This window comes from Halichoeres trimaculatus, unplaced genomic scaffold (assembly GCF_033239565.1).
Source record: "Halichoeres trimaculatus isolate MK-OKI-2021-1 unplaced genomic scaffold, fHalTri1.1 fHalTri1_scaffold_2, whole genome shotgun sequence".
Taxonomy (NCBI): Eukaryota; Metazoa; Chordata; class Actinopteri; order Labriformes; family Labridae; genus Halichoeres; species Halichoeres trimaculatus.
In genome coordinates this window covers 36,769,117-36,785,700 of record NW_027437180.1, presented here as the reverse complement: position 1 = coordinate 36,785,700, position 16,584 = coordinate 36,769,117, and the positions used below count along the sequence as shown (strand labels likewise).

The window sequence follows — 16,584 nt, the reverse complement described above, 5'->3', positions numbered from 1 at the left end:
CTCTCAAGCTACCTCTTATACAAAATAGAAACTAGCAACAAATCTAGCTTCTTTTCTGGAGTTTGGAGACTAATGGGTCATTCTACGAAACAGGTGCCATTTGGGTCCACGGCATTTGATGAGATGTACAAGGCACAAAAAATGTGTCAAAGAGTGTTTACAAATTTTGGAGCTACCAAAGCAAGTGCTCTTATTGACATGCTGTATCAGAAAATTCTATTTCCTAAAGAGAAAAATTTTCATTTGAAAAATAACTGCTCTTTAACTAAACAAAAATGTGTTTAATTCAACCCGATTACTCGATTAATCGATGGGATTTTCAGTAGAATACTAAATGGTAAAATGGTAAATGGACTTGAGCTTATATAGCGCTTTTCTAGTCATGGACCACTCAAAGCTGCTGTACACCACAGGTCACACTTACCCATCCACACCCATTCGCTCTCACATTCACACACTGATGGATCCAATCTTTACTATGACAGCTATCCATCAGTATATCTAACACAATCACACCCTTTCATACCCATTCACACACCACTGACGCAGCAGTGGGAGCAACTAGGGGTTAAGTGTCTTGCCCAAGGACACATCGCCATGTGTCGCCCAGAGCTGGGCTTGAACCTGCAACCTTCCGATCACCGACCAAGCGCATTCTCCAACTGCGCCACCGACGCCCCTATACTAGAATACTAAAATATTAGATAGCTGCAGCCCTACTTTTATCTCAATGCAATCACAAATATTATTTAAGTGATAATTGTCTAGTGGCCGAAAAATATTTTTTTGAATTATTTGTGTGTTTTGTTCTGTGATGGTGCTGCAAATTAGAAAAAAATATATAAATTTAAAAAAATTAATGGTGAAATTGCATTATCAAAAATCTGACACCAAGTGCTTTCACACCAGCACGGATCTGGCTCTGGAACCAGTTCCTTTATGGGTTTTCAGAACCACAGTGCTTTCTAGCAAACCAGCATATATCCAAACCAGCTTAGAGCAATGAAAGTGGGAGGGTGTTACCTCAACTTTGTGTTAATTTCATCAACACTAAATATAACACGCCCTCTGATGATGTCACCATTTGCGAGCTAAAATCAACTTTTAAGGTTCAAAAAACAATATTTTCCCCCAAATTTCCAGAGACATACTTGTGCTCCTGCTGCTGTTTTTGCCATCTTGACTTCATACCATGTCAGTTATCCCCAGGGTGTGGAAAACCAAGCACAAGCCCTTGACAAATATGTGATTGTTTGGTTGATAATATTGCAATATGCAGAAGGGATCTGGAGTAACAGATTACGGTAACTTGCAATATATATCGGTTCAGTTGATAATGTTTCCCTTTTTTAAATATTGTCAGGGAATTTGTCTTTTTTTTTTTTTCAAGCAAGACTGAAAAGAGCCACGATCAGTCAGTGAAAGAGTCACACGCAATGTAGAGCAAACATTAACGTGGAGTTACAACGACACAGGAATATAGCAGTAAAAATCAAAACTAAGTATAACAAAAGACAACATACTAACATACTTACATACCAAGAAAGCTCCAATGTTGGACATCTCACACAGACTGTATAATAACTGGGGGGCAATGTTAGTGACATCACTCATTTATTTTTGGCAAAGGGTTTTGAGGCCCATCGTCAGCAGATACCAAAACCAACAAAAGCTTGATTCAACCTAACTTAGCTTGCAGTCAGCTATTCTGAATGTAAATGAAGTTGTGATGAAGGAAATCCAGACGAGGACTTCCTTTCCCCCTGTGATGGTTGGCCTGAGGTCATTGTTTACAATTTTACAATTTAACAAGAAACCTGCAAATGTTTTAAGAATGGAGAGTGGAACATTGAGGTTACAAAGTTTGGAAAAAGGATACATCTTTGTCAGAATTCAGGGACCACAGTACACCTGCAGCTAGAGCATTTAAACTGAACTTATTTGACTTACACTAAATTCAGCAATGACATTATATGGGTTAAACCTGTTAGTTCAAGAACTTAATGGATGAAAAAAACAAGCTATTCAGACCAAAACAACTTTTCAAACAGGTTGTTGATACGTTTAATTTTGTTGTGAAAAAAAGGCTCTTTAGCATTGTGTGTATGTGGTTTCTGATGCCACTGCAGACAGCCTCAAGTGGACACTTAAAGAACTGCAGTTTTAGCATATATGCACAGGCTTCATGATTTAAAACTGAAGGTTGCTTGTCAATTTTAGAATAGAATAGAATAGAATAGAATAGAATAGAATAGAATAGAATAGAATAGAATAGAATAGAATAGAATAGAAAAAAATAGAAGACATATTTTAATGAAATGAGTATAAAATAACTGGGGGAAAACAAATATAAACGCTATAAACACTACTAATGTGTGCATATATGCATCATGATGACATAATGGAAACAATACTTGGTGCAAATTTAAAGGGTGATAACCTTCATTTTCTAAACTCTGTTTTATAATCCAAGAAAACCAGCTCCCAGAATCTAAGCTGGAACAACACATCTTAAAAATCCCATTAGAATCATTCATTATGTAACTTTCATGAAGTTTTAATCTAATAACAGCAAAATATTTATCCAAAAAGAACTTCAAACCTCTGTTTTCCTCTCAAGCCCTGAGTCGGTGAAGCCTTTAATCTCTGTTAGTCACAAAGGAGGTTTTGATGCTCTTGTTGAGTGAGTAAAAGGGAAATAAAAGAAATGAAGGTTATGCCCTGAATCTTTTACACCATCAAAAAAACACCCATGTGGCCTTGCTGCACTTGAAGCAGGACACACACAGCATTCATCAGGACCTTGGAGGATTGTGCTGCTTGGAGCAAAAACTACTGACTGAGATGCAAGTGAGAAATATTTTGTGTATTTAAAATAAATTATACTTTTAATCTCCTGTAGATCATAGCCCACTTCACAGGATGTCACTGTAGTACATGTTAGCCATGGAGGCACGTTTCTTCTTTGCCTGTTATATTCTGGAAATCAACTTCCGGTTCTTCACCTGTGTGTTTTCAGGTAGCTTGACACTTCTCCGCTCCGCTTCCTCCTTTTCACTCCTGCTGATGTCACCCAGCCGGACGCCGCTGCAGGAGGGAGGGAGGGAGGGAGGGAGGGAGGGAGGGAGGCCCGGTCCCACGTTGGGAAATTGGAAAAGGGGCGTCATCGTGTGGAGTAAAGGTGCATTGCACACTTTAATGAGTTTGGTGCACAAAACAAAAAAAACATGCATGACTGTGTGGATTTTGCACACTGTGATTTTTTTTTTGTGTGTCCAAATAGATGCTGCAGAAAATTACATTTATCTGTCACTCATTTATTTCTGGTGCTGGTTTCCAAAGCTAAAACTACTGCACATGATTTGTTCCTCTTGAGACTTTTTGCAGAGTTCCTTTCACAAATTTAATGTTTTAATCTTTTGCAGCCTTCTTTATTTTTAAACTTTTCCTCTTTTGTTGCTCTGACAACTTCATCTCTCCTATTTCAGCTCACCTCAAAGACTTTTCCTTCAGGTTCACTGCCCAAAGACAAATGAAATGCAAATGAAACAAGGAAAGACAAACCAAATCTAATCTTCCTTGAAAGCTTGCCTCTTTAAGCCCTTTTTGTTATAAATAGATGTCACCACCAGATGTTTGTACATGTCATTCAAATACTATACCCCTCTGCCTATTGATCGGCCCTTTATAGAGTCACCATGTAACTCTTAGTTAATCATTTGACCCAGTTTGGAGTTATATAATCCAGTTGTAATGGATCGGTTCATCACTGAGGCCTAGATTCATCAAATTGACAACCATGTATTGCATGCATACAGGACAGCACAAGCCTTTCTGTGAGTGTTTTGTTTACGCAAAGTGAAAGAAAAACATAGAAAAAATCATGTTTTTTTCTGCCTGTCATGCTGTTTTTAAGAGCAAAGAAAGAAAGTGATGAAAAAGTACATTTATGTGTTGTCAAGGTCCCTCTCATTATTGCCAAGATTGAGTAAATATGCAGGAGTTCAGACCTTTGTGCACAATCAATAGGAGCATTTCCTGGCACCTGATTGGCTACCAGGGAGGCCAGTCTACCCAGCAACCCTTGTTTTGGCCCCATCTCCGACTACTAGACAGAAGCCACTTTGAGGGCTCCTCACTTTGATGAAGATGGCTCCGACTTTTGCTCTTCTCTTTTTTATCCAGCTGGTGTTATACTCAGCTGTGGCATCAAAGAAAGGTAAAATAAAGCAGTTTTTCTTCATTTAACTCAGTTTCAGCCTGTGCAGTGTAAAATTATTTGGTAAATGTGCTTCTCCAGTGTGTGGCCGCCCTGCTGTCGCTGACGGGATTGATGAGCTGACTTTAAAGCGTGTGTATGAGGTTGGAGAGGAGTTGACCCTCACATGTGAACAGGGATACCTCCCATCAACGACTACTCCACGCAGGATGACCTGCACCCCAACAGGAGAGTGGACTCCGTCAGACCTGACATGGTCACGTGAGTGTATGATTTTACTCCTCAGTTGTCTCCTTTCACATAAAACCTTTTAATATTAAGTTTTATCTCACCATGTCATCATCTATCTACAGCTAAGATGTGCCCAATCCCTCAGCCTCTGCAGCCGTTGGCGATGGGAAGGACAGAAGCGCCGTTCAAGAGTGTGCTCAACTTCACATGTGATGACGGGTAAACATGACCGATGTTTCCAAACAGATCATTACAAGATGTGCTTGGAGCGGGGTTGTCAAAATTTAGGACCAAGGTCCATTTCCAAACAGCCTCCAGCTTACCAAGTTCAAGAATGGAATTGAATAGAAAATACTTTATTTATCCCTGAGGGGAAATTCAGGAGTCACAGCAGCAATCAAGAAAACAAAAGTAGGAAAGTGTATAGAAAGTGCAAAAAGCTCCATAAGAAAATAGATGCTGACAGCTTGTCCATCATTGTCCAGTCAGCCAGTCTCCACCTCCACAGGGTCCAGGACTGAGCTTCTTCAGCAGTCTGTTCAGTCTGTCTCCTGGATCCTGTCTGCTCACAGTAGGTGAAGCTCTTCCAATGTGGCGTTGGTATCTAGCTTTAGCTCTGTTAGCCATGTCTGTGAATAGCATGATGCTACTCTGCCTTCTGGTATTCCCTCTGTTGCTGGGTTAGCACAGCTAGCTTGACCATCTTATTGGAGATAGATCTTACGATTCCAACAACGATGGATGGAAGGACAGGTCGATGTTGTCACTTCTTAGCTCACACCTGAGAACCAGCACGTCGTCCTCACCTCCTTTTCCTCACCTTGTGGGGAAACATCCGGCCTTGCACCAGTTAGCATTGACATGCTACAAGCTGCTAACAGCTGATTTCACATGTAAACAATGCAGCCATGGTTACATGTAGGATCTCCAGACAAACACAGGGGAAAAAATAGAAAAAATATCACTGAAGACAAAGCCAGTTTGGTGTCTATAACCAACAAACGAACCATACAAAGATAATGATCCACTCCAAATGTAGAGATGACGAAAAAAGGAGGAAAAAAAATCACAATAAATGTACAAAGAAGAGAGAGCTGCCATAACAGGGTGGCGCCAAACATGCCATCATTGATTATAATAAGATTTGGTCCTAAAAATAGTCTGAATATAAGAAACAATCCTGATAAAATCCAGATACTGATCCTGCCTTTAAAAAATTCATACATAGTTTCTCCATATCGCCCCCCTAATGCAGAACATTTTCCAAAGCATGTAACACAGCAGAAAACTGACCACTGATCATCTAATGTTAAGTAAAGGTAAGAAAAAATATCGCTATGGCAACATATCCCAATACTTTTACCTGTGATAGTAGCATTTATGTGCTATTTTCCCTAATAATAAATGTGAGGGTAAGAGCCAAAAACTTAAATGTTAGAAAAACAGTCTGATTCCCTTGGTTTATTTTAATAAATGTCTGAGTAAAGTGAGTTTTAATTTGAAAGGTACGTCATGCTGGGAGCCAATATGAGCAGCTGTTTACATGATGGGACCTGGAGCAACCCACCACCTCTCTGCAAAGGTACTGAAGGAATAGATCAGGTCAGATGTAAGTCTGGAGATGATCTGAAATTATCCAATAAGAAATTAGCATTTTAGTCATCTTGAACATTAGCAATCAATCAGCTTTTGGACGTCTTCTTTCAAATCCAGCTCCATTCATGACTCTGAAGTCACAAGCAAAGTCTCTGCTTGAGATCCATACTCACTTTATTATGCAGATTTCATGCAAATGTGATCAACTGAGCTCATTTATTACCTTGCAGAGCACTTAGAGGATTCATTTTGATGGTTTTATTGAGGATAAATGTCTAATAAAATGAGTAAAGCTCAGGTAACGTCTCTTCTCTGCCTCCAGCTGTGAATTGTCCACTGCCCCAGCCACCCAGGGATGGCAGAATTATCCATGATAAGACGGTTACTGGGACCAAAACCATGTACGGGCAGGCCTGGACCTATGAGTGTAATCCACCTAAAGCACCGAGTCATGAGAGGGGATCCTGCATGGCTGACGGGACCGTGACTGAGCCACCAGTGTGCAGAGGTCAGCGTAAAGCCCTTTTCAATGCTATAGTAGCATCAAGTTTTCTACTGACAGTTTTTGACTGATTTCTTTCAACCCCAGAGGTGAGCTGCTCCGCTCCAACAGGCATACCCAACGGTTTCATCACCTTTGCCGTCATCAGACCTCATGGCTACAAGGAGAAGGTTAAATACGCCTGCAATGAGCACTATGTCCTGGACGGTGATGCTGAGCTGCAGTGCCAAAACACAGGAAACTGGTCTGCCAAGCCGGTTTGCAGGGGTGAGTCATGGGGAAATCAACCTTCAGGCCAAATTTGAGAGATTGCTTTTTATTCTGCTTCTATTCAATCCTCTGCCAATGCTAGATCCAGTTAATAAGCAATCAGTATTCTTTTGAAAAGTGCTCTAACTGCCGGGTTTTTCCACCAGCTCCCTGCACAGTTGGCATCAAAAGAGGACGAATCTTCTACAATTCCAGAAAGCTGTGGATTGCTGACCTGAAACCTAACAGAGTCCTGCACGGAGAACATGTGGCGTTCTACTGTCTGAACAAAACCGAGAGGTGCGGGTACCCGGTGGTCTCCACCTGTAACGATGGGACCCTCCCTATCCCAGAGTGCTTCGAGGGTGAGTCACCAACAGCATGAAGACTCTTATTCAAACCACTTTAATGCAGGCAGAGTCTTTTTTTTTTTTAAAGAAAGTGCACTGAACTATTATACTCAGGTTTTTTTTTTCATTTCAGAGCCTGGAAAGATGGACTACACCTTAAGGGCTAAAAACCTTCCATCAGAAATCCAAGCGTGTGCCGCATCACCACCTGCAAACACAACAAGCTCTGCAAACCCTGCATAACTTTCATCATCACTGTGATAGTGATCATTAAAGCCACTTTTAACAACAGTCACATTTCAAGAATAAAGTTTCAATCGACACAAATAACAGAAAAATCTGGATGTCACAGTTAAGTAATTCAAGTTATGGCAAGTTTAAAGAGGGGGTGTTCTGTTTTTCAACATTTTAAAGCAGCAATGCTGGTTGTTCACATGACACTTGTGCAGATTTTTAAACCTCAACATATTGTTATGTTGTGGAAATCTCTGAATCTTCCTGTGAAGTGGTCAAAACACTCTGAAAATAACATGAGATCTTCATGAGATTTTCACAAGAATTACATAAGGTTTTCCAAGCTGGTTTATGACAGGTTTAAGGAGCAGGCCTCAAACACCAGGGTCTGCTTCTGACAGGCCTCCACAGGGCTGGCCAATCAGAGGTAAGGGGGTTTGTGGAGTGGGGAGCTTTAAAGTGATACTCCAGGATGGAACAAGTTGGGTCCTATCACAAGGTTTAGGGCAGAAATTACCCCTACAGCAGTGTTTTTGTGCAGCAGAAGCCCAGAGCGCACGCACCAAACACCCCCTCCCTGCTCCTCTGCCTGTTTCCTCTGCACTCAGACGGGGCCATATTGTACTTGACCAAAAACACAAAAAAATTGACTCCCACTGAAAAAAATCTGATATCGGTCTGCATTCACGCTTTATTCAGAGAATTTTCAGCGTGTTACTTTCACACAAAAACCCCGCTAAATAAGGCACTAGTTCTATTCGTGTCGTAAAACGGCGCTACCTCCGCTGCAGAGCCACAGCTGGCTAAGAGGCGCTCACCGCTCAGTGTATCAGTCCACGCGCGGCGTGCCAGATATAAACAAACGCAGGTAGTCTGCCAGGACGAAGAGACACGATGAGAACTAGAGCCTTATTTAGCGGTGTTTTTGTGTGAAAGTAACGTGCTGAAAATTCTCTAAATAAAGCATGAATGCGACCGATATCAGATTTTTTTGGTGGGAGTTCGTTTATTTGTGTTTTTGGTCAAGTAAAATATGGCCCTGTCTGAGTGCAGAGGAAACCTGCAGAGGAGCAGGGAGGGGGTGTTTGGTGCGAGCGCTCTGGGCTTCTGCTGCACAAAAACACTGCTGTAGGGGTAATTTCTGCCCTAAATCTTGTGATAGGACCCAACTTGTTCCATCCCGAAGTATCACTTTAAAGAGACAGCAGCTAAAATTAAGTTTTTCATACAGGGGCTAAAACACCAGTATGAGGAAAAAATGATTTTCTTGAGCTGCAAATCATGTTAAGTTACTACAGGGGTACCAGAGTGACAAAATACAGACTTTAAAAAAAAGCAAAATACCCCCTCTTTGAAGATTCAAGTTCAGAGACACTTTCCTCAACTCAGCTCAACCTGGATCACTGGGTCCACAGGTAAAGATGTCAAACTGGTTTGCCAAGAGTGGCTAAAGCTAGCAGAGCTAGCACCACCAGGGTCAGGCTCACATTGTTAAGCTAGTCCTAACACAAATGAATTTGAACATTTGCGCAGTGTGTGAAATGTAGTTGAAAATCTTTCATCTGGGGGAGATTTATTAACTTATATCAATTCAAAATTTACTTCTCTGCTTCTGAAGCTTGAAACCTCTTAAAGTTTAAATGGCTTGAAAATCCCACAGAAGTTCTGATATGTTTCCAGATAAAGTGATGAGACAAAAAGTCTAAAGACAAGTTCACAAAACAACACAAGGTGAGGCCATAATAAGCATGACATAAATTTAATTCGAAGCTCCTTATGAACTATAACAACTAACCAAACCATTAGCCACAGGACTGAGTCCACATGATTTTTATTAATTCTTTTGAATAGGTGTCAGTCTACGTGATTAATGGCACACTTTAAAACAATTCTTGTTTGTGATTTGACTCTAAAAATATTTTTATTTTTATATAAGTGGTTTTATCTTTGAAAAAAAATCAGAAAAAAATATTTATTTATTTATTTATTTATTTATTTATGTATTTATAATAATAATAATAATAATAATAATTATTATTATTATTATTATTATTATTATTATTATTATCATTTGTTTAATTTAATTAATTTTTTTTTTTTTACTTTTTTTTTCATAGACCGGAAAAGTTTTTAAAAATAAAACTGTATATTTGTAGATTTGGTCACAGGCCGCCCCTGTATACCAAAAATCTCTCACTGGCATTCAGCATATGCCTTTTTTGCTCTTTGATGTGGTAGGATATACACCACGTGTGTCATTAGCATGAACATTTCAAAACACAACAAAATAGTTCCCCTATTGTGAAGCCAAAACTTGTAGAGACCCCCCTGGTGGCTGTCTGCAGTATTGGTCTAAAAACCTGCCTCCTCTTTACCAGAATATCACTCATCAGTCAGATTAACCCTTTCAACTAAATCAATTCAATACACTTGAGACAAATAAGGCTTGTGGTCTATTTTCATCTGAACAAAAAAGAACATTTGAACCACCTGTGGCATTTTCAAGGTATTCTTCTGTTTTAAAAGAGCCAAGTTTATTTAAAACTGTAAATCCACAGCAAACTGGAGCCAAATGTGAGAACGATCAATATCTGTTTTCGCAACAAGGAGAAAGTCCACAGATGTAGCTCCTCACTTCCAGTAAAGAGTCACAAAGATTCCGCTTTTATGGCAAAAATCAGGCCAAAACTATCACAAAACAAAACCAGGCTCAGCAGTTAACGGTCGCTTCATGCTGCTCTTATCTGTTGACTCAGAGAGAAACACAAACAGCAGAGAGACAGAGAGGCCGAGGATTTAATGTTTTAACTCCAGACACACGGGGAAGGATCTGGAAACGTCTGCACGATTCTGCAAAGGATGGAGCGCGTGTTGTCTTTGATTCTGATTTGTCTGTTTGGATTTTTCAACAACTCAGCTCAAGACAATGGTAGGTGCTGTTTTTATGAGCCATAATTTGAGGTATTTAGCTGTCAAAAAACAAAGTTCACATGGCTTTGTTGTTTCATAGAGTTTGTTTTGAACCGGACAGTCTGTACACATTGACTGTTACATCTGTTTGTCTATGAAGCTTGTTTTAGGCCGCAGCTGCCCGAGAACGTTGAAACAGAAGGGCTCCAGAGGTTCTTCAACCCCGGAGCAGAGTTAGCCCTGTCCTGCAAGAAGGGATACACCCCCATCTCAGGTCCTCGGAAGATTGTCTGTGCCGCCAGTGGACAATGGACCCAAACCAAATACAAATGCATACGTGAGTCTCCATTATTCTAGAGACAATTGTGAAAAATATGTGCTACATGAATGAGATGGTATAGAGGTCTTATTTTGGATACAACAGTTGCTTGAATATTGGCAAGAACCTCATGATACTTGGATCACGATAATGTCTAATATCACGATATTGTGATGTATTGCGATATTCTACACAGTTAACTATTTGATTGAAAACAACTTTTCTGTTTTATTGTGTTTGATATTGTGAAAGTCAGATGCAGTGTTTCATACAAACACTTAACTTGAAATCATAAAGTTTGTCCAGTTTGACACTTAAACTTCTGTGACATTAAACTAATGCTGCAAAAAAAATATTGGGTGAAAGTCGTGGTCAGTTGGTGAAATTGATAAATGTCACTTGGTGTAATTAATGTTACTCATAAAAAATAGAATATTGCGCAAAACATGATTATTATTTCATCAGTCTACTACACTGTAAAAAAAATGAACTTATAATGATTTTAAACTAACTGACCCAAGAAAAAAGAGAAAAAACATGGATGTTTACTGCATCAAAAACAACATCATCATGTTTAAATTAGATATTTAGAATAAACTTTGAGATTATATTTAATGTATAGTTTAATGGAAACATACAGCAGAGTAGCTCTTCAGCGCCATCTACTGCAGTGGAGGTGCAGAAGACATATTGTACTTCCAACTTACCTAAAATATGATTTTTTTATATTAACAAAAATATCAAAATTAAGAATAAAAATATCAATATGTCATCATAGGTCAACGTATTAGCTTCTCTCACCTCTGGGAACTGGGGTATAAATTTAGTTCAAGAGTAAAAAAAACACCAAAGTGTTTTTATATCACCCTTTGTCCACAATAAATTCACATACAGTTGTGATGGACTTGGTTTAGTACCTCCCAAACAATGGTCTTCTTTGAGCCTGATAGTGTGAATGTGTCTCTCTCAGCTCCCGGTGTTTCAGTTCAAAGAGTGACCCTGTAACTGGAGACCTTCAGCTGAGCGTGTCAGTGGAGATCCAGTTTAAAACAGCTGTTTAAACACAGAAGAAGTCCTGGTGAATGCATTCTAGTTTAGTTTTATACATATGTCTGAATTTCCTCATCAGAGAAGTGTTAAATGGTGATCTAAAACTGTTTGAGAAAGATGCATCTCGCTGAGGATTGCTCTTTAAGCTGAAACAGGGAGTTGATTTCCAGAGTCTTCTTGTTTTAGATGGCAGACCAGTATGGAGCTGTTCTTGGCTTTTTGAAATGGCTTTGGCTGGCAGCAGCTTTACCACTAAAACTTGTCTCTTTTCAAGTGTTGACAAATCCATGTAAACAGACTAAATGCGGCCCTAAACATAAAGATGCCTGCTGGCTGTCTCCTTCCTTGGTCTGTTGTTCTGAGTGGGCTTTATTGTTGTTTTACTGACCTCTGCTGGTCTGGCAGTGTGTTGCAATTACTTTTTATTTCCCCTTTGGCTTGATTTGTATAATCTGTCCATGTCTTCAGCCTGTGATGAAAACGCAAACAAACAATGGACCACAGGCACCATTTAGTTCTGGAGGATGTTTTACCAGGAAATAAAAAAAGTTCTTGGACCTCCTGGTTGAAAAACACCTGATAATTTGTACAGATATTAAAATGTTCACAATGAATTTAAAAGTCCCAATGTGGTTAACACTGAATTTAATTCCCCTGATGTGTTGTGTTTTCTTTCTTTGCAGCAAAACATTGTCCGTATCCTGATGATCTGTCCAACGGAGAAGTAGAATATGAGGAGACTGTGTACCAGAGCATAATCAACTACACTTGTCATGAAGGGTAAACCAGGAGATCACTTTGATGAAAAGTGCTCTACAAATAAAATTTATTATCATTATTATTATTATTATTATTATTATTATTATTATTATTATTATTATTATTATTATTATTAAAGCAACATGTGGTTCAATTTCCAAGAGTTAAGGTGTTTGGACAGAGAGTCACCTCTCTGTTTCTAAAACTGCAAACAGAAAATTATATTTCAGTAGAATTTTTTCCAGTAGGAGCTATAAACTCAAACACAGTCAATTTGATTTTAGTACTAAGTTTTTAACAGTATTTATGTCAAAAATATTTGTTAGAGTAAACTAACTGAATGTTATGGCTGTTCGGATCAGGTACGTTATGACTGGAGCCAGCTCTGCAGAGTGCCTCGCCAATGGGACCTGGAGCACACCAGCACCACAGTGCACAGGTATGAACAAGTATGAATCTTGCGATAAAACCAGAACAGTAAAAAAATAAGGTCAAGTAGAGATTTTATTACATAAAAATAACAAACATACAAAATCTCAGAATCCATCACCAGTCGTCTGCTGACAATGAAAGCCCCTGGTGGTGATGAATTTGTCAGGCAGTGTTAGCGGATAGCCATAAGTGACTTCCAGCCATAACTCATCAACAAAAATTGAGCAGTTTCTGAAAGAAGAAAATCAAGCACTGCATGACTTGTGGGGTAATACAGTACTGCATAGGACTTCACGTGCAAGGATGTTCCAATCACAGGCAATTATTGATGCAAGCTGTTCTCTTCAAGCAGTTGGGCTAGCAAGAAAATCCAAACTGTTCCTGAAAGAGGAAAAGATGAGCTATCTGTGCATGGTTTCTGACTCTTTCAGTAACAGGGTTAACAGTATTTTACCATAATATCTGCAGTAACTTAATGAAAAGGTCTTGCTGGTGTATAACAGTAAAAAGTAAAAGATTATGGGTAAGATAGAACCGTAATTTGGAAACATACAGCAGAGTAGCTCTTCAGCGCCATCTACTGCAGTACTTCCGAATGTCACTTTAACTGCTGCTGTCAGAACCCCCATTGATGCTGCTATAACTATTTTTATTATTATAACTAGCATTACTATTATTGCTATTATTATTATTATTATTGATATTGTTATTGATATTATTATTATTATTATCACTAATATTGTCACTATTATTATTATTATTATTATTATTATTATTATTGCCAGTACTTTTATTTTTATTACTATTGCTATTGTTTGTATTTATTTTGTATTTTGATGTATAGAACCTGTGTTTTTATTTATCTTCTTTCTACTCTTATCTATTCTGCACATCTTTTTTGTACTACGGTGTTACTTGCTGCTGGAATCTGAATTTCCTGAGGGAACCCTCCCAAAGGATTAATAAAGTTCCTATCTAATCTAATCTTCTAATCTAATTTACAGAAAATTACTGACACCTTGCCAACAGTACTTTACTGTAAAATTTACAGCATAGGTTGCAGACAAGTTATCATACTGTTCAACATTATTTCTTGGTTTATCACATCTCCCAGATTAGCACCCAAACATCTGTTTATGGTAGGTCTTAGTTTCACTGTAAATATGAAGTCACAGGGCTTCACTCTAGCTTATTGCAGCAGTGTAAACCCTGTCAAGGAATAGGTCTTCTTGTGATTTACTTGCACGTAAACTGGTTTACAGTTTTCAGAAATAGCATCATCATGCAGATACGTCAAAAGATGTGTTCACTCTTCTGACACATACCACAAAGTCACAAAAATCTGAATGGTGATTGGCCGTGCATTGATTTTGCCACACAGTGTTACTGTGGCGAGGTTTTGCTTGTCACTGAAAGAAACTAACAAAAAAAAGAATACGGCAACGTTGTAGGATAAGTGTGATTTATTTTACAGTGCAAAGGTGAAACTATTTACAAAGTGCAAAATAAAATGAACAGGAAAAATCAAAATCACTCATAGTAGGGGAAAACCACCATAAGATATAATGTCCCTGGGTATGGACAGCAAAGCTAAAAAAAACACATTCATAATATTCAATTTTTACACTTTAAACAATGTATTTTAACCCACAATGTTAAAGAAAAGCATCTTTCATTTAAAAGATTTTTTTTCTCCCAAAGAAATCACAAAGCTTAACCACAAGCAAAAATGTAAAATTAAAATTAGTGAAAATTAAAAAATAATCAATTACCCGACCATGTGACCAAAATAAAAAGGTTTCTGTTTGGAAAAAACTTGGACGTAGAGTCCATGACATCACCCATTTGTCTTTAGTATGGTTATTTGAAGCCTATCCGTGAGAAAATGCTGAACCCAAACCAACTTTCTTCAAGTTAGGATGAGGTAAAGAGGCGGACCTTGAGACTCTTTGCAGACAGCTACAGGATGCCCACCTATCAGCCATGCCCTTATAAGGGTAAAACTCGTTAATTTAAGAATTTCAGATTGAACGAGTTCTTAAAAAATTCACTGTATGTAGTGTGTGCAAAAAGAGAAAGGTGGTATCTTGACCAAACTGTCACATCAGATCTTTCTGTGTGTATGTGGTGTCTACTGTTTCTACAGACAACCTCAAGTGGATGCTTGAGGTATTGCAGTTTTTAGCTCTAGCTTTAAATGTTTAGACCAGAGGTTGCCGTTAAAGAAAAACACATTTACTGTTATTCTCTTTCTCCTCGTATAGCTGTTACCTGCGGTCTGGCTCCAATCCCTTTAAATGGAATGATAGTTTATGATAGGATTGTAAGAGGGAACACCACTGACTTTGGTGTGGGGGTGACATACAAGTGCCATCTACCGTACGCTGTGATTGGGGAGGCAAGAGCCGAGTGCACTGCAAGTGGCCACTGGACCAAAACACCTGAATGTCAAGGTAGGAAAATATGTGAAAAATATGAGTCTGAAAAGTGGAAATAAATGTAAGTTATAACTTTTCTGTTTCCCTTGCAGTGGTGACCTGCCCTCCTCCTGAGGATATAGACAGAGGCTACATGTCAGTCAGTGAGCAGGGTGACTTTTATTTCATGGATACGGTCAGATATGGCTGCAATGGGGACTACGTTCTTGAAGGAAGCCTAGAGGTTGTTTGTCAGCAGAATGGAAACTGGTCTGAAAAACCATCATGCATGGGTAAGACAACAAAAAACATTACAGTAAGTTGGTTATTTAGGACATCTCACCTCAGTATCCTCTTTTTCTCTGTGACATCCAGCTCCCTGCAGTGTTGACATACAGAAAGCAAGGGTTCTCTACAAGGGCCGTAAAATCTGGATCAAAGACCTGGATCCCAAGAAAATCCTGCACAGAGAAATGATTTCAGTCTTCTGCATGGACAAGACCAGGAAGTGTGGTTATGCAGTGCCAACCCAATGCACTGATGGAAAACTCATAATCCCAGAATGCTTTGAAGGTATGGGAAACCTGGGCTTACAAAATAGCTTAACTAGCAATCATCTACTGCTTTGAAATTAGCAAAAAACGTGATTTTATTACTCAAAGGCTGCTATGAGATAGAGTCTGTGAATATGTTAAGCTAATGCAAAAATCTCACCTTTTCTTGGATATTTATTTGTGTTTTTATTTTTATGTTTATTCCAGAGCCTAGAGGTGCTGATTACATCCTTCGTTCAAGTTCACTCCCATCAGAAATCCAGCAGTGCTGAAACAACACAAGTCCTCTTCTCTTGAGGGAAATAATGCACGATTAAAATTTTTAATGCTATGTTCACATTCCTGAAATTAAAGTTTATGATTGCACTCAGGCTGTGTATTTATTTTAATATCAATAGCATTTTAAAAATTTATATCTTCTAGACATAGAAGAGGGGGGAATTGTCCTCCAATTCCCCCCTCTCACCAAGACCTACTGTCATAACTAGGCCCAAACTTAACAGTTAAAGATTGAAAAAAGGCTAACAGCATCCTTACATGTTATGACCTCTTTTCTTTGAAGTATTTTATTGCATACCATGAAAGCGTCATTAAAACAACAAAGTCAACAGTCTGTTACAGTTTGTTTTGGACATCACTGCTACTGTAGTGACTGAGAACCCATTTCGACCATTACAAGAAGGAAAGTTAAAACAAATGAATAAATAAATAAATAACAAGACATTAATAGTTTCCAAATTATGACTATCTCATATTTATGAT

The 16,584-nt window shown here is 38.7% G+C and overlaps 2 protein-coding genes across 2 annotated transcripts; both read left to right on the top strand.

The window, feature by feature from the left end:
* Positions 1–4,117: 4,117 nt before the first annotated feature.
* On the top strand, positions 4,118–7,526 carry LOC141785261 (beta-2-glycoprotein 1-like). Its single transcript, XM_074663458.1, has 8 exons — positions 4,118–4,219; positions 4,301–4,480; positions 4,573–4,669; positions 5,956–6,032; positions 6,369–6,554; positions 6,636–6,815; positions 6,965–7,162; positions 7,281–7,526. The coding sequence occupies exons 1-8, from the start codon at positions 4,144–4,146 to the stop codon at positions 7,388–7,390; spliced, it is 1,104 nt and encodes a 367-aa protein (XP_074519559.1). The 5' UTR covers positions 4,118–4,143; the 3' UTR covers positions 7,391–7,526.
* Positions 7,527–9,966: 2,440 nt separating this feature from the next.
* Positions 9,967–16,188, top strand: LOC141811354 (beta-2-glycoprotein 1-like). The gene is made up of 8 exons (XM_074699382.1): positions 9,967–10,310; positions 10,452–10,628; positions 12,344–12,440; positions 12,782–12,858; positions 15,116–15,304; positions 15,382–15,561; positions 15,644–15,841; positions 16,030–16,188. The coding sequence occupies exons 1-8, from the start codon at positions 10,241–10,243 to the stop codon at positions 16,092–16,094; spliced, it is 1,053 nt and encodes a 350-aa protein (XP_074555483.1). The 5' UTR covers positions 9,967–10,240; the 3' UTR covers positions 16,095–16,188.
* The last annotated feature ends 396 nt before the right edge of the window (positions 16,189–16,584 follow it).